The sequence below is a fragment of the Gasterosteus aculeatus genome, chromosome 14 (assembly GCF_964276395.1).
Source record: "Gasterosteus aculeatus chromosome 14, fGasAcu3.hap1.1, whole genome shotgun sequence".
Lineage (NCBI taxonomy): Eukaryota > Metazoa > Chordata > Actinopteri > Perciformes > Gasterosteidae > Gasterosteus > Gasterosteus aculeatus.
In genome coordinates, this window is record NC_135702.1 from 14,139,702 (window position 1) to 14,165,006 (window position 25,305).

Sequence of the window (25,305 nt, forward strand, 5' to 3'; positions counted from 1 at the left end):
TTAATAATAAACAGAACAGAAATAAGCTTTCAGCTTTCATTTCTGTATAATTAGAATGCTTTGGCAGACATAGTCAGTTTTCCCATTCTACATAAAAACAAAGAAGGATTCATTTGTTGTGGTAAACAAATTGAGAGGTTGTGGTCTGGATACATCTTATTCTCTGTATATTGTAATATGTGTGTAAATCAAGCATCATATGTAGGAAAAAAATGGGTGATAACAAATTCCCATTCATTTTGTCCCAATAATGATGTCATACAAATAGTGATTATCTATTGAAATAAACATCAACGTGGAAATATATCTTTCTTAAGCTTAAAAAAAGGAGAAGAAAGAAAGCAAAGGTTGTCCAGGAGATCAAATGCCCTGCATTTATTTTAGCACTGGAACGTAATCCTCAGACAACGCAGATTGATGTCTTAACCATACTTTATTTACTTCGAGGACATAACCCCGGACATGGCATAAACAATACATGAAGTTCAACTGGTTACAGCACGTTTCCAGTGATTCTACCGACAGTTTTCATCTGCATTTTAAATTGTTGTATAACCTGTAACATTATAGAATCCGAAACAAGTTTTGCCATTACCGTGTTTTTTTTTACAGTGCTTCCAGAGGACAGATGCTTGCGCTAGACTTAGTCCTAGTCTTTCAGCATTCATCCTGACAGTGATTATGTGATTATTTCACTCATCCACACTCTCGTTCCTACAGTGGTAACCAGGACACTACAAGATGTTCCCACCTTGTCAAAGTTCCGCTCTGAGCGCGACGGGAACAAAATGCTCTGCATAGCAGTAAGCACAAAGAGCATTTGCCCGAGATAGCTTCTATTAACGTTCACGTCCCCTTTTTTTTCACGGTTAGTACTTGGTAAGAACATAGACTCTTGGATGAGGCTGGGGATAAACCGAGGATACATCGGAGGATACAGGAATAAATACAGCTTAATTGTTATGCATAATAATCTTTTTACCAGCGTGAATAGTAGTTCTTCAGCTACGCGGGCAGCTTCTCATTCCCATTTTGCTATACGTTCAGAGAATGGCTTAGTCTGGTTAATCTCCATCCCAGAAATCAATCCACTTCAAACACTACTAATAATGAATTTGCAAGGGCCTCTCGTGTAGAGCGAATGACAATTTTGATGGTGAATGACACCATTGTACTATCATTAGCGCACGATGAGGCCGGGGGGAATGAATACTCAGAATAGTACCAGCCTGTCTCCCAGACGTCCTCCCATAGAAAGAGGTGTGCTATGGAGGTGGAGGTCCAAAGGCTGGGGGGTATTTGTCATGTAATCAAGTGAGAGCCTCCTGGGTGCTCTCCTTCCAACGAATCATCCGACTAGCAGTCGTGAGTGGGACATCCTTTTATCTCTCACGATTGTCGGAGTTGTGGACCTGTGATGTCGGCGGCGTGTCAATCAGCCGGGGGCTTGTTGCAGGTGTTGTGGGGATTTGGGGTGACGCAGATGAGGGAGAGGTGCCATCGATGCCTTGATCCGCTGTGTCTCAGTGCTTGATCCAGTTCTGATCTCTCTCTCTCTCTCTCTCTCTCTTTGTTGGGGTGCAGTGGAGGATCCTGAACTATAGAGGCACACGGATGTGCATGGCAGAACTATTGGGTCGTGCAGCCAACAAATAGATGGCACTCTCCTTTAGGAAGTCAGCCCAGGTCACTGGTCTGTTGGATGAACAGATTAAAGGGTAAAAGAAAAAAGGTTATTAGCTCGACGATAGCTGGACAATGAAGGGAATCGTCCACCAAGTACGGCGTTTTCCGTATGGACCGATTAAGGTAAATGCCAGTATTATTAGTATATTTAGGAGCATTTCGAATTTATATCTCAAGAGTATTCTTTTTTGCACTAGCCAATAGTTTGCAAAACTCCGGTCAGAGGGAGAAACTACAGGGACAATAAATATTTAGGACATGGCTCACGTGTCCAACTGGTCCAGTCCAAGATCGGTGGAAAATTTGAAAAAGCTTATTGAGTTTGATATTATAAAGGACATCTCAGGGCATCAACCCATCAAATACAAATATACTTTTTGTAATAGTGGTTCCCTGTAGTCACTGCCTGAAGCGCTGGTGCATTAATTGTCATTATCGCAAAGGTTTGTGATGAGTTATGAAGCTTGAAGCAGGAAGGTCGTGGTGGTCCACACAGCGGTCTTTTAGTGGGGAAAGAAGTATTCAAATCAGAGTATGCTTCAGGGCATGGCTACTATGGAACTGTCCTCCTTTTTGTCTTAGAACTTAGAGCAGTGCAAAAAGACGCAATGGGTGTCGTCATGGCAACTACCTCTGTTTCATATACACAGACTGTTTTTTCTAATGATTGTATTCTGAATGACACACACTCCTGAACACACTTTACTTTCTAGAGGACAAACCTGCTGTCATCAGTCTTGCTCCTTTCACTGCAGGAGCTGACTGGACTGCTCTCGCACATGGGGCCAACGTGGCTGATGCTGCAGCAAAGGACGGAAAAGTACCAGTCAGAGAGAAGGCTAGGAACAGTCAGTGAATAGATACAACTTTTCCTTGCTCTGAAAAAAAGAGAAGAATATGAGAGATGCTTTTTTGTGAGGAAAACGCACACCAAGCATACAAGAAATTATTTTAGTGGATTATTGGAACATTTTCAGATACGCATCCGTAATCCAGATTCTTTTCTTTTTTTATAAAGAATATGGGTTAAAGGCAGAAGCAGACATTCAAGTTTCAAAGCCCAATAAATTGTATTTTAAACACATAATCAGTTCTACACAGTCATCAGGCATGGAAATCAACAGAATTCGGTCCATTTTTAACAGCTTCTCTGGACTGCGCGAGCTGCTCCACCAATACACTTTGTCGAAATTGGTAGAAAAGTCATTTAATTCCCATAAATTTCCATCAAAAGCTCGGTTGGATCACATTATGAGCGGCATGCCGACAAAGACCAGAGCAGGAACCACCTGGTGTGGAGACGGAGTGATGCAAAGCTGAGCCTACGAACAGGTTCTCTTCCTTAATTTGCAGCAGTATTTATTTAATACATTTAGTTAGTAGAGCAATGTTAGGTCAGGCCTGATATTGCCTTAATCACAAAAGAATGATCCAAGTCTCTTCCACACTTTGAGGCATACAATAACTATTATTAATTAAACACGCGTACTTTATCTAGATTTTATTTCCAATGCCAAATCAAAGACAGTAAGTTGAAGAAAACGACTTTGAGCGAGCGAACATCACGTTTCAAGAGTTATGAGTTTCTATCAGAGTCAGATAGAATCTCTTCTGATCAACCACGTGACCGATAGCTGCCTTGTAAACCCAATTTTGGCCATCACACAGTAGCTTCTGAAGGTTTGTAATGCTGCGATCAAAAGAGTTTTTGATTTTCCTTCTAATGAGCACAAATGAGATGGCGTCTTGTGTGAAAAGTGGACCCGCTGTGCGCAGTGTGCACTCGCACCGCTTTAGCCCACATTGTCCTCTCACGTTAATAAGTGAGGCTTTTAAAGCAAAGCTCCCCTGACGAGAACAAAAGGCTTTCTTTTGATCCCTGTAATTAGATGCCAGCCTCGATCGTATCAATGCCTCGGCATAATCGTATAAAGGGCCCACACTCTGCTCGTGAAACTCCATTTGAGGATGCGTCCATCTTTGTAAAGTACTCTTCTTCTTCTACTTCTTCTTATTTTAAGTGCCAGTGGTTGACTTCAGAATGAAACTTTATATATACCCGTGGATTTGCCGAGGTGCTCAAGGGCATGGATGTGTGGGAAAAGGAGACAAGCCGTGCAGTGCTGAGTCACACTCACCCACAATTCAGAGGAGAGCAGAGTCCCATGAGTCTGTGGGGTATGCCGCATGTTGAATAGGTGAGAGGAACGGTAATGGTACAGCAGAGGAGATTCGAAAGCACAAGGTTATAAGCAGCGAGAAGCACGTGCACACACAAACACAAATGCAGTTCACACACAGCAACAGACGAATGTCGTCTTCCATTCAAAACATGTACTTTAATTTTGTTATGAGTTATACTTGTACTCCACCCTATTCCAAGAGGGCATGCTATATCATTTGCTTTACAAATGGATTAGTTAGAATATGCAGGAATGGAAGTAACCTTATCGAAGGTTTCATTTTGCAGCATGGGTAGTAATATTTGAGAGTCACATTATGTGTGGTAACACTTTTGAACTTGTAGTTCGTTTACTTTTTCAACCACTGATACACAAACACACACACACACACACACATACTCTGATTACAAACAATACATGTGATCTCATTAGAGTCCATGAGAGCTCATTTCCCTCCATTACTACTCTGATAAGGTCTGTCTGGAAGTATTAAAACTGATAAAGGAGCATAATTTTGCATTTACATCAATATATACATGTAGATATGTATATAATTATATATATATGTGTGTGTCTATTTTACACACTTATACATGTACAATATAATGCAGTAGAAAAACCATCGAGCAAGGACATGTTAAATATTTCTTCAGACCTTGTCCAAGAGTTGATTCCTTTTCAAGGCACTACTTTGCGGTGGTGTTGCACCAGATTGTGTCATACTGTCTCTCCTTTGATCCGCTATGAACAAAAAGGTAGTTCTAGTTGCAGGGTTTCTTATATTGTGTACACACCCTGTGGCCATGTCAGGTGGACAAGCTTAATCAATCTATCTGTTAGTTACTGATGGGCAGGTGGTGCTGTGTATGTTTCTCTTGTCATCAGTGTATGAATGGGTGAATGATGTTGAAGCGCTTTGAGTGGTCAGAAGACTAGAAAAGTGCTATACAAGTACAGTCCAGTTTATTATATCTACGCCAAAACAAAAGAGCCAACAGCTCTCTACGAGTGTTCTTCCAAAGGCTTCAAAAGATCACAATTCAAGTACACACAGCAAAAGCAATAAACTGCCTCAATCCAATACACTAGAATTTATAAAAGCTGGAATTCAGCATCAAACTAGTGGGTGACTGTCTGCAAGTGAGTGGCTGAATAAAAAACATTATCAAAGGAAATGCAGGAGCTTTGTGCTTTTAATATGAAACTATCTATATTTATATATAATCTACACATTATTTATAATTTCTCTGTTCAATGTCTCTGTCAGCATGTTGCTGGCGTGAGTATTTATTACATTCTGAAGCAGACAATGAGCGAATCAAAGCCCTTTTGATTTTTTCAGTGACGCGTTTGAGCTGAGAGCTGCAGGGGAGCAGAGAAATAGCTTTGTGTCTATTTACAGCTCAGAACGACAGGAAGGAGACCAGCCAAGTTTTGTGGTGTCTGACCACGGGGAGCAGATACTTGTAAATATACTTGTCATGGCTGTGGGTTATGTTTTGGAAAAACAGCCAGAGGATGCGTTGAATTATAAATGCGATTAGCGCAAAAACTCCAGAAAAGGATTGTTGAAATATCTGACTCCAGATATAGTCGTTGCTGAAAGTATAATGCCAGGAAGTTCTTTACTTCTTTTATTTCTGTTTTGATGTAGAGATACTATGTACCCTGTTGACATCTGGGATGAAAAGTTATAAACAAAAGATTAAATCATCAGATTGCAGTTGAAGTGGCCTCCTCCGTCTCTAAAGCCAACATAAGGTTTCTGTTTTGCACAAAAAGGCTGCACAGTCTACAGCTGTGGAAAAAGAGCCCTGCAAGTCTTGTATGAGTTAGAGTTCTTGATCCAAATGGATGTGGATTAGATTTACTCTGCAATGGTTTAATAATGAAAGCGACTGTATAGATGCCTAGTAGAGTACCCATTTCTTTGGATGTCCAAGAGCTTTGGCCAAACACATTAGTTAATTGGTTCAGGTTGTGATTTCAGGTCTTTGTGTCAATGTAGACCAGTGTAGATCAACAAAATATATGACATGATGATGGAGTAAATACTGTTAAGTACTCTAAAGTTACTTCTTTACACATTCATTTGGGGTTCTGATTGTGTCCAACATTCAATCTCTTTTAGCTCTGTTTTTGGTCTCCACCAACACATGAAGGAAATATCCGGTACTTTCACTGCTAAATGTCGGGGGAGAATTTGCATAGTGTGAGTCTCTTAGGAATGTGACCTTTTAAGTGAAGCTGTGACCTAAGGCAGTCCAGGGTGAGATATAGGTTCAACCGATGGAACCCATACATGCCCTGACTGATCTCCTAAATTTTATTGATTGACTCGGTCCCATTAACGGAGGGTCACAGTGTCTCCCCTATGTCGCCTGGTACTTTTCCGTACATTCCTATGGCAGGGGGGGGGGGGGCTCTCCTGTGCTGAAACAACACACACCTCCCTGAAGTCTACAAAACCTCCTGTTCTCCCCCAGAAACCTGGTCAGATCTTCTAGCTCCTCTGAGGGAGAAAGAACCATCAGCCCCTTTTCAGCTGAATTGTAGTCATTTGACTTCTGCCTGTACTTACGGTTGATGATTTCTGCATTCTTTATGATTTTTCTATGTTCTAGTTAGTAACAAATACTTAATCACAAAGCAAGTTCAAGATACTTTTGATTTCTCACAAGGGCTTAATCCACAAATTTCCACCACACTAAATACTTAATTTTGTTCACCGTCTAATTATGGTGCCAGTGAGACAGAACCAAAGCAGTAATGTAGCAGCCAGACAGCAAAAATAAACATAAATAAATAAACTCTTTTTTACATTATCATTCGATACAGTTTTATAACAGAACAGAATTAATTGTAGCTGCTTACAATTTAAAAACGGAATCGGATATATAGTGGTTTGAAAGCTAAACTGCCATAAATATATAAAAAATAAAATAATTTCCCTTATTATTTCTATTGGTGGTAATAGTTTTTTGAATGTTTTAATAGTAACATTTAAAATAAAAAAGTAAATGAGAATGCAGATAAATGTAACACAGAACTAAGAAAGTCCCGTAAGATCTCATTCTATGCTCATTAGTATGTCTAACCTCAGTTGTACATGATAAAACATATGAGATATAGTTAATAGTTAGATTTTTTTGTGTTTAATTCTGAACCGAGTTCAATGAGGTTTTAACACTGCATTAGAACTGAACTTGCTGAAAACACAGAAGACTGATTTCCTATTTAATATATTTCTGTCACACACAAAGCAATCACACCGAGATTATGTGGACTGGAGGGAGAATATGGAACGAGGAAAAAAGACAGCTTGTTATCTTTCTTGCACAAAAGACAGCTTGTTATCTTTCTTGCAGTCTTCTTTCTAACTGTCTCTACTTGCTAAGCAGCCAAACCTTTTTTTTGTCCCTCTGCCAGCCCTAGTTGGCATACAGATTCTCACTCCAAAAAGTGCAGCCAGATTAAAAAAAGGATGTGTGCCTTTCATCTTAGTCAAAAGGTTCAGACTAATCTGTTGGGCTACACCGACACCTCTTTGGTTTGCTCACCTCACGTTGCAAGACTGCAAGTCCTTGTTGAGCTTGTGGAACCAGGACTGCTGGGCCTGGCGGCATTCTGCTCTTGTTATTACGCCGTCTTCATCCAGGTCCAGACCCAGGAACACTGACCGGGCGTTGTTCCTCTCCTTGGCAGTCAACAGCCGCACCATTGAGTTCTAGAAAAAAGCAACATCCAAAGATGTTGATCTCTATATGACACATGTGTTCATAGTTACTACACAGTTAATTTGTGAGTCCAAGTTAAACCAACTTCAACACTGCACTGTCTTTGGTATCCCAGCTGTAAACCCGCCAAGCGTAAATTACATTGGATTAGCGGTTCCTGAGATAAAGGACACACACACACTCACACACAAATATTCCTTGCTTTGCAGTCAAATTTTGAATGTATGCCACTTGTTTCTTAATATATTGCTGTACCTCTGAGCGAAACTTTCGCAGAACCACCAGCGACTCGAAGTAAAGGAAGTCGGACCATTCGATGTGACCTTTCTTCTCTGGATCCAGCGCTGAAAACTGGCCGAGGACTTCCTCCTCCTGCTCATCAGTCAGGTCCTTATCGAACTGCTGCTTGGATGCAAAGTGCCGGTACTGCAGCAGCTCGTCTGACACCAGGCACGACTCTGCAGTGGCAAGGAGACAATGCATCACATCAGTCTTCCACATGCAATTAACCTATCGAGACCTAACTAAGGCAGGCCACCTCCCACAGTTTTACTTGCATCCAAGCTGAGGAATAATATTACACATTTGGTATTACACCTTGGGGGGTGAGGAGAGATAATGTAATAACTTGAAAAACAGTTGAAGGAAACAAAAGGATTTACGGTACACAGTGTGTGTTATCTATTTGTTGTTGTCATGAATGCATGCAAAAGAGGTTAACAAACCAAACAATATTGGTCAATTTGACTTTTACATCTCTTTGTGCGTAGAGCCAACCTGTTGTCCCTCCCCACGCTTTAGATACAGCACAGAAGCACCTTTCAGCGTCAGCATGCAGTGAATATTAAAAATGCCCCTTCCCTAAATCTAACTATGTGATTAGTAAATTCCCTACAAAGAGGGAATTTTAGACATGAAACAAGCATGTAAGGATACAAGCCGGCCAGGTTTATTAACCTGCTTGATTCTTGTGTTTGCAAAGAGTCAGAAAGAGCCAGAGATCCGTAAGCTGCAAACAGCTTTCTTCAGGTCCAAAAAGATTTCACGCTCTGCTAGTGATGCATTCTTATGAGTTGCTCTGGGTAGTAAAGATATCATTTGATTTAGACACACATGTAGTTATCTAACCTTTCTGTGGCTGTTGCATGGTTCATTTAATCACTTTTATTTTATGAAATAAATTACCGCAATGTCCAACAGCCCCCTCCCCTATTAGGCCTGTGGAAATAACAAATGATTCCCAAACTGCTGAACGTGATGCACTGTACCACTTCTTCCTGCCCAACATGGGCGAAATGCATACTGTATTTTCTACCACTCGCTGTCTCACCTGGGATGATCTTGCACTGCTTGAAGGTCTCCATGAGGCTGTACATCTCTTCCTCTGTCAGTAGTAGATTCAGATTGTCCTACAGATAAGGGTTAGAGGAGGTCACAAAATGACACAAGAAAAGTGTGTCCCAGATGGGCCTTCCGTAAGAAGCAACAGGATTTTGAATCCATCTCGGCACATACTTTCTCAGGTGATTTATCTCTCACTCTCTCATAGGGGTATGATTGGTAAAAGAAAGCTTGAGAGAAAAGCAGGTGCAGAGTGACATGACCTCCGAGTTAATGCAGCAGTGTCCCAAATTGTCAGTCTTTCTAATAACCATTAGGTGGCAACTACTTAAGAACTCTGATTTCATAGACGTCAATAAGAAAAGGACCCTACTTCTCACTTGATTTATTACTTAAGTAGACATTTTAAACATCTGTTTACGGTCTCAATCTCTACAATACAGGAGAGTATGCAGGGCTACCTGGTGATTGACAACTTTCTAACACAATGTTTTTGGGTCTTTGAGTTATCCACCCTTCAAACACAAATGAAAAAAAAAAATCAATTTAAAGGAGATGGCCAATTTGGGTGAAACGCAGAAATGTCAGTTAACTGGCAATTATTACACTATAGAAATAGAATATAATTGACCAAAACACCAACCAGTCGTACCATGCCCCGACCGCCCCCCCGCCCATGTTGGCCCGAGATCATGGACTGATTATCAGAAACTTGCAGGAAATGCAGGCGCAGGTGTGACGTGCGCCTGCATTTCCTCAGCGTGTCGTGAAGAGCACATTAGCTGCCGGAACCTCGCTGCCCCTCTGTCGGCAATGTTTACAGATCACAACTGTGTGTGCACTGCGTTTGGCTAATTATTCATATTTATTTATTTAAACCGCCTTTGATTCGAGCCAGTCTTGTCTGGGTGCTGCATGTTTGTGGTGAATCTTCACTAACTTGATGTTTTAAGGGATGTCGGAATCAAATGGAAAAATAAAATTGGTCACTTATATTTGTCCTTCAGTTCTTTCTTCATTTGTGTACACATTTGTATACTACCGAGTGTGATTGATCCAAATTTCCTGGCCATTCAAATCAAGGAAAAGTAAAAAATGAACCAGAATAACATTTGCATTTTCTGAACACTAAAAGTATGCATTTGAGGCTGCTTTATCCTCGCTAAAATGTTGCTATGTGTCTTTTGAACGGATCGTTGATTCAAAGCGTCTCAGCGGACAGAGCTGACAGAACAGCTGTTGTTTTTTCTCAATGGACAAAAAGACCCTCCGGGCTTTCTGCCCCATCGGATGTGCCCATTCTCTAGAGGCTGCTCTCAGCAGTTTGGCAGGGTTTTGTACTATCACCCAAGCCATTCAAAAGCCCTGTACGGATACTGTCATGGAGACAACCGGGCCTGAGGGGGATTCACTCAATGCAGCACCTGATCCTTCATAGGCCTCCAGCCACACCAGTTCACAAGCTTCAAATATGTAATTTACTTTTCTGAGCTGTGAGCTTGAAGCTCGTTCCACTATGTTCTTGGACTTTCATTTCCTGACTTTAAGAAGTAAACCTTTAAAATGCCTTTGTGGACTAAAGTCCCTGCTGCAATGTGAATCCACTCCAAAGAAGACAGTGTGAAGTTGTTCCTCGAGAGGGGACATTTGTTTGATTCGATCTGCGTAGTTTGTCAAAGAGCCCTTGACCCGTAATTGGCTCCAAATGACGGGGGAGGTTGATGCCACCTGGGATAAAGTGGCCCTCATTCCATACATTCTTCCTGATGGGACAAAGACAAGCATGTGCAGGGGAATGAAAGGTCTTGGAAGAAGATGGCAGCTCCTCCATTCTCAAGGAAAACTGAGGCAGGCAAATGTTTTGGATAGTGTTTCATATTCAAAACATGTGCTGTATACCTTTGCATTACTGCTGTTTTTTATTTACCCCAGTGCTCAGTGTACCACATTAATTCTCAATCTGTTGATTAACCTAATCCATCACTCCAACAATGGGATTGGGAATCAATAAGTAAGCAAACAAATGAGCATAATTTTGAATATCTTGAAATTCTTTCCAATATTCAAAGTTGTTAGGCTCATCAAGCGTTACCCCCAATAACATCGACCATCTGCAGAACTATGGAACTGGCCATTCGTTATTATTACATTTGTTCGGTCTGTCTAATTTCCATTCAAATGAAAAAGCTACATGTTAAGTGATTTAGGCTTTATACAGCATCTACTGACAGCATGGGAAAAAATGACACAAAAGGCCCCATAGGGGGACAGAAAGTGTAATAATAGCAACACATTCTAATCTTAAACTGGCAGCTTGCAAATATAGCCATATCAGATGAAAAAATGACAGCATTGTTTGTGTGTTCAAACAGTTTAAAAAAGGCTCAGTGCCAGAGCAGGAAGTAAAAAAAGAAATTCTCTAAAATCAGTTTTTTATTAAGATGAATGAATGGGATCATTAAATAAGAGCCCAACATTGCAGTTCTCATGCATGTGGATCCTTTCAGCTCACTGTTGAGCGAACAGCACTCACACATTTCCAGCTGCACTGTTAAATGGAAAATGCTCTGATGGATTTGCATAACTGAAAGTAGCTATTTAATCATAAATAGGACGAAATGCTTATGTTGCTCCATGTTGTTTGGACCTGATCCCTTCCAGGCTAGCAGAAAGTGAAGGAAGACTCTAAATACACCTTCAAGGAAACTCAGTCCATCCACCAAGTCTCCACTCCCATGTGTGAAATGAAATGTCGATGCCACAGAAGAAGGGCAGCTGGGAATTTGTAACAGATGACTGGCATGTGCTTAAAAACAAAAAAGCGGTAACGTCTCTCTCTTTCCCTTGCTGAATCTCCACCTTGCATTCCCCGGTCCTCACACACAGTGGAGGAAGAGCCATAGAAAAAGCACTTTTCACTGTCCTCTCTCTGATTGTGTGAATACACGACTTGGGCAAGGGATTCAGCCTCTCATGGGCTGGTGAGAGACAGCAAAAGCCCCCACCACCCTAAAGGGTCCTTTTGCAAAAGTGTCTCTTTAGCCGTTTGCGTTCAAATTAAGAGAGATTGCATTGTGCCTCTTGACTGCCACTCGAGATCTGTTGGAGTACTGGGTTTGTTTTAGTGTTTAAAAAAAAAAAAAACTCTTCATCTGACCTCCAGTTGAATTAAATAAAAACATGACATGATAAAGCTGCCATTCTTGTCAGAGTCCCGTGACTCAACGGCAACTATGATGTACTCTTCAACCTGACCAAGAGGTTCTTTTGCCTAAACCTTTCCTTTGAATACAAACATTTATTTTGCAGAGACACTATGCAAATAAAGACATGCCATCACTGACACGGCATAGTTTAAAGCTAAGTAGCATTGAACAAGCAGTGTAATTTGAAATACACGACATACACCTTTCTAAAAAGTTTTTGGAATGTTCTGTATGTGTCACGGTGTGGTTCACTTCCTGTTGTATTTTGTAGTTTTCTGCCACTCGTGTCCCCGGGTAACTTCACTTCCTGCCTTGTCCCGTCATCCCCTGTGATCGCCTAATAGTTTCCACCTGTGTCCCCCAGAAGCTCCCCGGTCGTCTGGCCGCCCGCCGGGCCGACCGCCAGAGTTTCCCGGGTGGTCCGACCAACATCTCGGGTTTCCCTCCCCCCCACCCCTTGTCCGCTCTAGTGTGAGCCGTCTGGAATTCGGCCCTTAAGGGGGGGGGTACTGTCACGCTGTGGTTCACTTCCTGTTGTATTTTGTAGTTTTCTGCCACTCGTGTCCCCGGGTAACTTCACTTCCTGCCTTGTCCCGTCATCCCCTGTGATCGTCTAATAGTTTCCACCTGTGTCCAATCACCTGCACCTCCCTTGTGTATTTAAGCAGTGTGTCTCTTGTGTCACTTGTCGCGTCATTGTCTATTGTCGCGGATGTCCGTAGTTTCCCGCCTGCTGTTTTTCCCCCTGGTTCGTGTGTTTTTGCCCCTTGGCCTTTTGATTTAGCCTTTTGACTATTAAAGTCTTTTGTTTTCCGAGAAGTCTGCGTTTGAGTCCTGCCTCCCCCACGCATCCCTGACAGTATGTGACAATTTTCACATATTTTAAAAGACAATTCACAATTTCAGAAGGTGAAATTATTCATCAACTGTTGATTTCACTAGCCGCTGGCAAATGTACTCATTTGCAGCTACTTTGTGTTGTCACCTGTACGTGATCAAAGTCATACCTGTTGGTTTCTCGCCATGACATGATGAAATGTTTCTTGTAAATTGCATGATTTATATGCTCTCCACATAAAAGCTGTGGATGTGCACATTCAGGATTGCAGGATGTAGGTCAACGGTCCTTGTAGCCACCGTTAGCTCAAGAAGCTACAGCATAAAGCTGTTTGAGATCACGTGTCCGTCAGATGTGGAGTCTTTGTCAGTTGAGATTTCACAGCAGTTTGTCGTTGTTGAACAATTAATAACAGGCTAACACTGTATCAATGAAATAGGATAGCACTTCTGAATGTCATGATCGGTCCTGGTCATTTCACTTAGGAATTGGCTTCCCTCTAACTAACTGATTAAACTAGGATAACAGTTATATAAGTTATTTATATATATTTCTATATATTTAGTTTAATTACTGTAAATCACAAAAACAGCCCTCTGGTTTCACTTTGAAGGATTTACTTTTTGTTTTATTGTAGATGTATTCACACAAAGTAACCGGAAACTAGGGGTTTCACGTTTGGCCTAAAATCCTCCCCTCCTCATGTTTGTCTTGCAAGAGAGAAGCAATAAAATGGCCTCCACAAAAACATTGAAATTATCCTCCAGAATTATCCTCCAGAAGTCCTTAAAACGTAAACCCTAGACCGACACAGTGTATATTTGTGCATCTGCATTTATAAACACTCACACAGTAGTAGCAGCTCCAGCCGGTGACAGTGTGAGCCGTATCTTTCATCTCCTGCAGGGCCTCTTCTCGCAGGTAGCCCAGCTCCCTCAGGCAGCCGTCGTGGAACATCCGAGTGCAGATCCTGCAGGGATAGAGGTCATCGGCCGTCCACACCTCACACACGTCGCATATCTCATCATTCGGCGACTGAGGTAGAAAATTAAGACAGATCGCGTGGGTTACCTGAACATTTTTCATGCAAACTTGATTTGTGATGTTGAATCTGCAAATTTTAAACACACAACCACAAGCCCTGCATCAAAGCTCTGAAAAAAAGGCTGGTTGAGAGGATTAGGCATTGGTCCGTCAGTTATTGTAAAATGTAATAGCAGTTTGCGTTCTTTGAGTAGATGATTTACCCTGCAGTGCCTTAGACATGGGAAAGAAAAAACTGTCGATGAAACATGTGTTCATTGACAGTTCAGGTCTCCAACCTATATGTGGGCTGCATTTAATGCCCGGAATACGACCAGCTGTAAAGGCAGGGGAAATGACAGCCAAAAGCCTGACTGTGCATCACACTGAGACATTGTCAGGCAGCTTCCACGCTCCTCCTTTTTTATCTCTATTTCAGAGCCTCTGAAGCAGCTTCACGCCCGCAGACACATCACAGATGAGCCCTTGTCACAGCTTATATTCTTGTTACGGTCCACCTCTTGTGACCTAATGACTCCGTTTGCATCAACAAACTCTTTGCAATAAAGTCAGTGTAAAATGAGATCTGGGATGCCGCTATAGGGACAAAAACTGGTAAGGAAAGTCATTCGTCAACGTCTAAGATGTCTAAAATTCAGTGACGCTACGTCACTGGATAGCATGGGGCAGGAAGCTCATTTGAGAACAAAATGTGTCTCCAAAATCTAAAACCTGGAGGTTCAACGTATGTGAAACAATTAAATAAGGCGGCGGCTGCTATTTGAACATAACTGTCAATGTGGCGGATGAAAAAGCAGAATCTAGTCATTGCCATACTAGCCCAGCAAAAAAAACATAATAACATTGATTTACTTGTTGTCGTCTAGATACCATTGGCATTCGGTTTCCGCTTTTCAAACTCGCAACGTACATATCTATTATTACTGCGAGGTGGACACTTATAACTCTGCACCTCTTGTTAAAGTGCTACATTCTCAGTACAGCAAGCCGCCAGGCAATGTTTACCTGATGGTGTAAGTGAACCCGTAAACTCCAACCCCCCGGTCTGCGTCACCCTGGCCGTGGTCACCTCTCTAAACCACAGCCAAAGCGGCTCGCCCACGATATGCCCGGTGAAGAGCCCTCACACGAAACAACAGCGCATCGATATAACAAAAATTTTCACTAGCTCTTTATCACCTTCAATGAGGGTGTTTAGACAAGGTTGAGAGTGGCTTTACAGCCTGGCTGAACTGCTTCCTCATTATATCTAAGTTAAGGGAGGAGAAGACATAATGTGCTGCTGTTGCCATGGAGATCCCACGACATCTTGCAGACATCTCTTTAATCCCAGGAGTTGGAGATACATAGCCTGTGTTGTTTGTCAAAGTAGAGGGTATTTTCTTTTCTTTTACACTACTGACCATCGCACCGCTCTATTTTGACCTTTATTTCACACCTGCTCTTTTTTTAACAGCTCCACCTCGACAGGCTGGTCATCGTCGGCTTCCCTTTTGGGCCGCACGAAAGCCGGAGGCGTGAGCTGATGGCTCTTATCAAGATCCTCAGGCTCCACCCCTTTCCCGTCACGTAACCTCGACCAACTCTCCTGGTTGACCTTGCACTCGTCCCTGGCTGACGCTGAGGTCGACGGGTCTGCGTTATTGTCCGTTTCCTCCTCCTCCGCCTCGTCTGCGTTCTTCTGGTCAGGCGTGGCTGAGGATTCAGCAGGGCCGTCGCCCTCCTCCACCTCTTCGTCTGCTGGTTTGGGTGGAGCAGGGCGTTCCTTAATGCCCGCCTGGAAGGCAGAGACGACAGCGTTGCATTTCTGCACCTTCTCCACCTGCTGCTTCTTTGACATGAGCACTCCCATGTCTACAGACGGATGGCGGGAAAAACAAAGAGAAAACAGTTACACGAGTGCAGCGCATTAACAATTAACAATTAAGAATCAGCATAATTTATTAAGAGATCAACCCTCAAAACATCAGCTGGTGGGAGGGAACTGACCTTGTCTCTGACTAAATGTCATACAACTAAGTTGAATTCTCCATTACGTTCTAGCAAAACATATTGACAGTTTAATGGTTTAAGGTAATTTCGAAATTGTGTTTAGCGGTTTTATATTGAGACACAATAAAAATGCAACAAAATAACGTCATTACATTTAAGCAACTTCTTGGTCAGGTTCTGTAAAAACATGCTGGTTTGGCTTATAATAAGTTTGTTTAGTTATTTACTTGGATATTTTGTTCAAAACGAGACACAAACGGCTGTCTCCTGGGTGAAAGTTAGTTTGACCCATCCACCCCTATCCAACCTTTCCACCTTCATGCATGGATTTTGGTAGACTACGATTAGAAACGTACTTGTGATTTCCCAAACAACACATGCAAACAACCCTGCAGCTCTCATCAGATTGTGATTTAAATATTGCTAAATTGTGATTGGTTTGCTGAGCTGTGTAATGTTAGCCAAGCACCAACTTCTCAATACTAAAAAGCTAATTGAGAAAACGGGTCACAGGGACACGAGAACAGAAGAATGCGTAACCATGGTGTAAACATCTTTCTTGTAAAAGTATCGAATAAGGAAATGGCGAGAGCTTGCTGCAGTCAAGCAGAGATGAGATCATCAACCCATGAAAATATTTGTTCCCTTTGCACATTGCATGCAAAGTGAGTAAATATTCTCATATTTAAGTCTTCCTCTCTCCGTACACACAGCTCGGCCCCTTTCAAATCTCCTGAATCTCTTTTTATCAGCAACAATGTCCCTGCACTCCTCTCCTTACTAATAAACCCTACCGAAGGACCTAGCTCTCACATTTTAGTGACTCTCTGATATCTCACTGTCGCATACACATGAGGATCAGAATATTGACCGAGTATGAGAATTCAAATCCCAAATTTTAGGAAAGTAGGCTTTCAAACAAAAAGGAATTTATACACATATGAGTGAGGTATACTGTACATATTAGTATAGAGGTGTATAATGTATCATTTGAATTTTGAAGGTGAGGTATCACTTTGATTTAAGAATAAAGGGTTTCACTATTTACAGTAGATTTGAGTAATCCATTTACAGTAGGTAAAAATAACATCCAAAAGATATTGTCACGTCAGCACGTATAGACCTATTTTAAACTGGAACTGTTTTTAGCAATATAAATCATTTTTTATGAAGACTGTTGACCGTTGCCAAATACCAGAATCTTTAAGCAAAAACTGGAGATGGAAAATTTTTACTGTTTTTGTTTGTTTTTTCATTAATCCCTGAAATTTGTTTACGCTGAGTTAGCTGTTCACAATAAAATGGCCCCCACCATATTTCCTAAATTGCACAGGGATTTGTGCTGGTGTGACCTCAAGTCCAAAGGTCACATCCACTTCAACCTAAAGAAACCTTTTTGATGATTGATTGATTGATTGATTGATTAACTTCCTTAATTATTATAATAATATAAAAATAATATTATATAATATTAGTATAATAATTATTTGAGGAGGCCAGATTTTGCTCTGAGTTCAGAGAGTGGAAAGCACACCTCCAGTGTGTGTGTTTTTTTTAAAGATCCCACGACCTCATACGCAGCATCATTAGTCACAACTTGCTTAATTCGGCCAGCCGTCAAGGTCTGGTAACATCTGTTTTCATGAAATGCAATGAGTCGGGATCTGATAGAGTAAGATGAGATCCACCTTTATCGATCCCAGAGAAGGAAATGATCTCCTCTCTCTCCAGGTTTTCAATGTGACTGCTGAGCATTGGTCTCAAACCCATTTGATTTTGGCAATAACAGAGGGAGGTCTATTGCATTAAGTTATTTTTTCTTATATATCATTGTATGACTTTTTTGTTTTACAAATTTTTCAGGAATCATGCAAAAATTACCTGCATTTATTGTGAAGGAAGGGAACTTTCTAAATATGTTTAAGTGACCTCATAATTTCTGAAGAAACCGTGGGAAATCAAACACTATAAGATGCAGTACACTGTGCAGCAAAGTGCAGACATAACAGACCCAATTAAAAAATGGATTTAGTTATTTTTTACGCTTAAGTGAGACTCAACCTTGTGGAATCTAGCTGATTACATGCTACTTATGGTACACGTGTATTTGATCTCAGATGCAATCCTACCCTTCCATGTTCCACATAAGTGCTTGTGTGAAATTCAATCCCATCTATCTGAAGTGAAATGGGAGTCGTTCCCTCACACGTCCTCCAGGCCTTACTGTATGTTCTCAGGTTAGACACTCATTTGTACTGCAAAGACATCCAAACTTTAGTGCACTGGCTCTGGTTTCATGCATTCAAATGATCCAGGAAAATTGTGAAATTACATCACAAGCCAAACAAATCAAAAGCGTCTTGATTTCTTTGTTCTAGTTTGGTTGGTTTTCTAGCAGTGAAAAGACTAGTGACTACGGCACTGAATATATGTTGCGGCTGGCATCTCTACAAAGGGAGGTCAAAGGTTGAGTCAACTGAAGCGCGGCAATCCTGCAGCTGGTGTGGATTTATTAACTCTGTCTTATCAGACACATTTCACCCTATTTTCATCAAATATTGTTGGTTCACAGAGTAAACTTTAAAATGCCAACATGCCTACTATAATCACTCCAGTGTGTTGTTGGTGTGTGTTGTCAAAGTGCAAATAGAAATGGACGAGCTGGTAAGAATTGGAGAAATAAAAACTGTTGGTGAAAATCATTCGGATACAGTGCCCGAAAACACTGAAAAAAAAGAACAGCTAAATCTCGCTCTTCTCTGAGAAAGAAAACTGTGTCTTATTAAAATTACAAACACTTCATTCAAATGGTCAGTCTCATTAGTAAGAAAGATGCCATTTCATAAGCAACGCGCTGAAAATATGCAATAGTTAAAGAAAAACATGTATGCATGACTGTGGGATACTGGATAGGCTGTTGTCCTGCCTGAAGGAAGGACAATCAGCCCAGGAGATTTAGGGTTGACTAGAGCGTAGGAGGCACGGTGGCGTGGTGCTTAGCACTGTCGCCTCACAGCAAGAAGGTCCTGGGTTCGACTCTGCCCAGTGGCCTTTCTGTGTGGAGTCTGCATGTTCTCCCCGTGTCTGCGTGGGTTCTCTGCGGGTTCTCCGGCTTCCTCCCACAGTCCAAAGACATGCTCTGGGGATCAGGTTGATTGGTAACTCTAAATTGCCCGTAGGTGTGTGGATGTGAGTGTGAATGGTTGTATGTCTCTGTGTTAGCCCTGCGATTGGCTGGCGACCAATCCAGGATGTACCCTGTCTATCGCCCGAAGTTGGCTGGGATGGACTCCAGCCCCCCCGGGACCCTGCGTGCAGGATAAGCGGTTTGACAATGGATGGATGGATGGATGGATAGAGCGTAGGATTAAAGGTGACTGGCTGGTCCTCTGGTGTGGTCAGAGCAAGGTGCAGCCGAATAAGCTCAAAACTGTAGACATGACAGCGGACATTAGGAGGAGCGCCCCAAACATTGCCACTCCCTCGCCCCTAACCGTACTCAACAGCACTGTGTCTGCTGTGGAGACCTTCACGTTTCTGAGATCCACAATCTCCCAAAACTTGAAGTGGACCTTCAACATTGACACCATCACAAAGAAACCCTCAGCTGGCGCAGGAAGTACAACATCTGCCAGGAGTGTCTGGTCCTGTTCTACTCTATGTATCTATTATATATACAGTGTTTCGCGTAGGTTTACAACTTTGGGGGGCAGCCCGAGTCCTCACTAAGGAAAGTGGATCACATCACTCCAGTTCTGAGGTCTTTACACTGGCTTCCTCTCCAACAAAGAATTTGAAAATCCTGCTGTACTCAATAGAAATAGTTTAGGGGCCAAAATACATGTCTGACCTGCTGCTACCATGCCGACCCCTAAGGCCGTCTGGAACGTTCTCCTCTCTGCTCCCAGAGTCGGAGCCGAACGTGGTGGAGATGCTTTCAGTTTTTCTGCTCGAAATATCTGGAACAAACTCCAACAAAGCTGCAGGCTGAGACCCACCTGCTCCAAATTAGGATCGAAGACTTTTCTTCTTGCTGCTGCTTTTTAGCTGATCCAGATTCAAAGCTTTTCCAGGGAATAAAAAGAGGTTAAGGCAGTAACCTCGGTTCTGGGAATATTGGTAGGGTTGATATATTGGTCAGACGGCTGCCATCACAGCTGGATCCTCAATTACTGCAGTGCGCAGATAAGGGAAAGTGCCATTTTAAACGACATAATCAACAAAACACAGATTGTTCTTTAATGACCGAGTGAATAGCCCTCATCAAACACGAGCAAGAAAACGGAAAGCAATAACAATAAGCTCTGACAAGCCCTGAGGTCTTTGTACACTACCATATCAATCCCGGATGTAAATTCATCATTATCTTTTTGAAAGTGAATCGCTCATAACTAACAATAGTGCCTATGCATTATTACCATGCCCCAAACTCTTTTTACACAATAATTCAATAAGATACTTTAATGGAATTGTACACTTGTGGGTGTACATGGGGACTATATGTCTTCAGAGGGAAATTACATATCTCTTTGCTCTCCTCAAACAAGTGGAAGTGGAGCCACTGCTGAGGAGGGAATATCAGAGGACACACATGACCTCGCCATTTTAAGGGGAGCTGATGAATTTTAAGGGCCTTGTGGGGCTCTATCCTGACACAAGTGGGTCAGTGCCAGGCATTGATACCTGGGTTCAATAGATAGCACTGAGTACCTGCCACATGGTTGAATCCCAAGTTTGAGATCCTAAAGCCTTTGACCACATGCCTGTCAGAAAACACAACACGCTTTCCTGCCTGCCTGGCAGCAACATTTGTGCTGCTCAATGCCCACGTGCACTTTATCCTCACAAGAGAGGTGGTCCATACGTTTGTTTTTTCATGCATGCCTGAACTTTAGTTAGTGGCAAAGATATCATGGTGATAATTCAATCAAACTTCTTATTAAAATCTTATTTTTGTGATTTTCACCACAGGGAGATTGATTGGCCCTATGAGGCCAGTGTTTGGTCTGTTCATTGTTGGGCTTTTGAAGAAACATAGCGACCTGCTCAGTATTTATATATATTATAATTATAATATGGGTAGATGAAATCCAGCGTTCTGATAGGTTAAGAGTGAGTCACGGGGTGTGCATTATTGAGCGATAATGTACAGTACCTGTTCACATTTACCCGAGCGTTCCATATATGTATGTGCACTCAAAGTAACAGGTTAGATTTTGCACAACCGTTAATTGACATTTCAGTTTTTATGATTATTATTATTGCTTAAATACATAAGAATCTTATTCAAAGGTCACAAAATGAAAAAAAAATTGCTTTAAGGTGACCAAAAATGCTTTTCTTTGTGACTAGCACTAAACTAGCTGCTGTAGTAAAAACAGGAGAATGGCTTTGACCAAAATGTATTTTTTACATTTTACAAATGCACATAAAATCTCACCCTTCACTAAAAGCTAAAATTTCCGGGTTTCTTCCCATTTATTGCACATAGTCTGGGTAAATGAGCCATTAAAGTGATAGGTCACAGGTTCTGGAATAGTATGCAACATCTGTGAATTACCATTACAGTAGTTAAGGTAATGTGATCATTTCTTCAGTTATTCGCCCGTAGCCAAGTAGGTAATGGACAACATGTATATATTTTGTTTCTGTTATAGTTCTAAACTAATGTATTGGTCTTCCTCGCTGACACACTCTCGGATCTTAGCACCTTGGTGAGAACGATGTCAGCATATCAGAAAGAAATAAGGGCCGAAAACCACAAAAAAAGCAGGCACAAGTTTAGAAGAACTGTAAATGTTCTTGCTAGTGTCAAATATATGAAGCAGCCCATCAGTTCTATCCCTCATTTTAAATTAGAGGGGCAGTAGAAACCGAGCGGAAAAAAACTCCCTGGAGCTTGACGCTCAGTAGACTCCTGCACGAGCAGCTGCCTCTGTTGGTGTGTTCCCGGACCCCTCTGAATGATTTAAACCGCCCCCGGATAAAAAAAGATCTTCACGAAGGGAAGGAAAGCAAGGCCACTCCTCAGGGCAGAACATGACATATATGGCTGGGAAAATGTTATTCTGTTGAGCTGCAGTGCATCAGTATGATCTCAAAGCGGCACGGAATAGCGGCGGTCATTTTTTGCTGTCACATGGGACGCAATTCCCCCAATATTCCATAATCCAAACCCCAAAAAGATATTTTGAGACTTTCTGTACTTTTTCTAGAGACATTTTTTAGGTTCATTTTAGGTACAGTCCATCTGATTCATTTCAGCAATTAAGTGTGACGAGCTCCTGGATTGTGGAATGCTCAAGAGCATCGTGGTTTAATTAAATATTGATGATTTCAGAGGGAGGTGGCAACAAAGTGCTCTTCAAATCCTCGTGATTTTTTTTCCTGCTCCACTCAGTAATCTCTTTGTAGCCCCGTCCACTCGTTAATTTGACACTATGTCAGGTGAACGACTCCCTCCCGCTTTGAATCAGCGACAACTACAACAGCATCAAATCTGTCATTGTGACAGTCAGAGAAAAACTGATACGTGTTGGACTTTTTGTCACCGGTGACAAGAGCTCAATATCCGGCCTAAACAAGAAATTACTATTAAGTTGGAATTGGAATCACTTCCCCACCTGTGAGCAGAAGGGAATTAGAGGCCAACAGGGACACTTTAATGTCTTTATTAGTATTCAGTCCAATGGTCACCATGGAGATTGAGATCTGTGGCCCACCACTGCTAACAAATATCAGTGTCAATTCCTCCTCTGAAATAGATGATTCTTTCACAGTCGTTTGCGTCTAGTCGGCCACGTGCCTGAGAGGACATCGGCTTGAGGTTGCGTCACCGTGATGACGCAACCGCAATCAAGTAAAACTATTTAGTTCAAGTAACTTCCCTTTTAAATGTCATTCTATCATAGTCAAATTAATAATTATGTTCCCCCCACTACACTGCAATTATTTAAAAAAGGGCCTGTGTTAAATCAACATGCTGGGTCATCATGAAAGCAGGAAGCGAGATGCTGTAGCTAGCTTTACTCGCATGTTAGTGTTCCTCTGACTGTAAGCACCCCCTTTCCCAAAGCTGTCTGATGTCACTGTTGTGTGCTGATTGCAATGCCAACCAGCCCTCCTTTTCCGTCCTTGTTTTCAGGGAGAGAGAGAGGGGACATGTTTAGGGGCGGAGGGGACGGGGGGTACGGGGGTGTTCAATGGGAGTCCCACAAAGAATGCCTTTTCATGGGAACGAATCCCCCGTCAGCTGAGAGATCTCACCCGTGGACCAGAGAGGCAGACACCCGGAACTAATGACACCAACGAGTGACCCCTTTTCCTGTGGTGGCATCATTATCGCAATGCACTTGGAAACAAACATAGCGCATGTAAGCTGCACCAGAAGGAAAAAGCTTAAGCTTTTTCCTTCTGGTGCATCCATTTCCTCAGAGAGGATTAACACAGCTATGTGCACGAAGCCCGCTCCTCCATGACGTGGCCTCCTCTACCACCCTCGTACCTGAGCACAATGTTCTCCCCATACACACACGCACACGAAAGAAGGCATTACAACACATTCACACGGGGGTTAGGAGTTCAATGCTCCTGAATAGGGGAGGAATTTAAATCTCAATGCATCGTTGGGCTGGAAGCATCACGATGGCATTCAGTCGCTGCCAGGCAGAGGGGCCAGTGCCAGCCTGCAACGCTGTTGAGTGGAAAGTCCCTTAGTGACACACAGACCGAGCTGCAGGGATCGTCACAGAGCGCGAGGAGCGGACAGGACCCACTCGGAGGTCTAACGCCCAAACCGGCTTGCTTGAGGGTTCGGGGAATAACAGAAGCAGCAACCGGAGGACGGCTTAATGGACCCACCACCTCCCCCCCTCACCTTTCCCCCTCCACTCCTGTGGGACGTGCTGGGAAAAGTATACAGAGAGAGTCAGCCTGCTGCTGAGGATTCAGAATCATCATGCTTTTGGTTGCTCTCATTAATAGCAACTTCGGTCATTGAGGACCCCCGCCCCAAAAAAAGCCTGGTGCTTTAACACCCTTCCTCCCGATGACGTACATGCACACCCACTCCCAAGAACTCCGTTGTCTTTGCACTCCAGTGCCTACAGACATACATAGATTCTTATATTATTTAAAGAAAAAGAAGACAACAGCAGCTCGAGCTCCTGCAGTTTGATCACATATTTACGCGACGCGCATCCACAACCGTGTGGGGAGCTGACCTAATTATTTATCCCATGAACGCGTCCGTTACGAGGCTTCCCATCACCTATGCACGCGGTCTATCGCCCGCACCCGCTTGGCATTTGGTTATCTGACCTTTCAGGGTGGGGGTGGGGGGGGGGGGGGGGTGCCATGCGTGTTTTATTGTGGTACTCACCGTCAAAAAAGGGCGGCTAACCTCGAGTTGTGTGGAGACTTTTTGTTGTTGTTGTTGACCTTCTCCTGTCTCAAGTCCGGTCGTCCAGCATGGCAAGACTGCGCTGGATTGAAGCACGCGCCGCCGTATTTGGCCCCGTCGGAAGAAGGATGCCCCCCTCCCTCACTCCTTACCCTCCCCGGGCAGAAGAGATGAACGGCAGCGAACGGCAGTGTCGTGTTATCCCTCCTTCCTCCTCGCGGCCGCGCAAAGGACGTTTACAGTAGGAGTGCAGCGTCTCGCTACCTCGGCAGGAAAGGAGACTTCTCCAAGAGCCCGCGGACAGCGCCGGTGCTGAAATCTTTTCTCTCTCTCTCTCTCTCTCTCTCTCTCTCTCTCTCTCTCTCTCTCTCTCTCTCTCTCTCTCTCGTCATGCCCCCTCCCCTCCTTGGGTAATTAGTAGGTTCACGTATGATCTTTTGAGGGGTGTAGTAACCTTTTGGATTATGTATTATTCGAAAAGACAAGCTCACATTCATAATTGAATAGCGGGATTCACGTAATACATGTTGAATTATACAGCCTGCTACCGATTGGTCTACTATCGATGAAGAATACCTAGAAGAACAACATAACTATTTTTGCTTTGTTGAGTGAGGCATCTATATGACGATTAAGAGTCAATTGTCTTCAATAATTGTATGCTGTTTATTTTTAAACTTGGTTTAAAAAATATCCCAAATACCAGACCAACACCATAAAGAATGGCATACAAGATTAATAATTTATAATAACAATGAATCTAAAGTTATACCAACCTCTACATAGGACTGTAAATATTGCAACACACGTGGCTCCTTCCGGGATCGGTTCCACAACTAATATAAATATGGTGACATGTTTGTTTTTCATCAATTTA

General features: G+C 42.5%; 1 protein-coding gene across 2 annotated transcripts; it reads right to left on the reverse strand.

The window, feature by feature from the left end:
- Positions 1 to 414: 414 nt before the first annotated feature.
- On the reverse strand, positions 415 to 24,815 carry phf24 (PHD finger protein 24). Of its 2 annotated transcripts, XM_040197893.2 has the most exons (9): positions 24,408 to 24,815; positions 15,474 to 15,889; positions 13,841 to 14,026; positions 8,937 to 9,015; positions 7,862 to 8,064; positions 7,430 to 7,596; positions 3,825 to 3,857; positions 2,409 to 2,486; positions 415 to 1,695 (listed from the first exon to the last, which is right to left on the reverse strand). In XM_040197893.2, the coding sequence occupies exons 2-9, from the start codon at positions 15,885 to 15,887 to the stop codon at positions 1,599 to 1,601; spliced, it is 1,257 nt and encodes a 418-aa protein (XP_040053827.1). In that variant the 5' UTR covers positions 15,888 to 15,889; positions 24,408 to 24,815; the 3' UTR covers positions 415 to 1,598. The 2 variants fall into 2 exon arrangements, with proteins under 2 accessions (XP_040053827.1, XP_040053828.1); XM_040197894.2 differs by lacking the exon at positions 3,825 to 3,857.
- Between the last annotated feature and the right edge of the window lie 490 nt (positions 24,816 to 25,305).

Excerpts from the sequence above, each read along its gene's own strand:
- phf24 (XM_040197893.2), bottom strand. The coding sequence starts at position 15,887 with ATGGGAGTGCTCATGTCAAAGAAGCAGCAGGTGGAGAAGGTGCAGAAA. Across the intron at positions 3,858-7,429 it reads TTGCAGTCTTGCAACGTGAG|ACTCATGGGACTCTGCTCTC; the intron begins GTGAGCAAACCA and ends CATACCCCACAG. Across the intron at positions 2,487-3,824 it reads TGCTCTCCTCTGAATTGTGG|CATCAGCCACGTTGGCCCCA; the intron begins GTGAGTGTGACT and ends CCTTTGCTGCAG.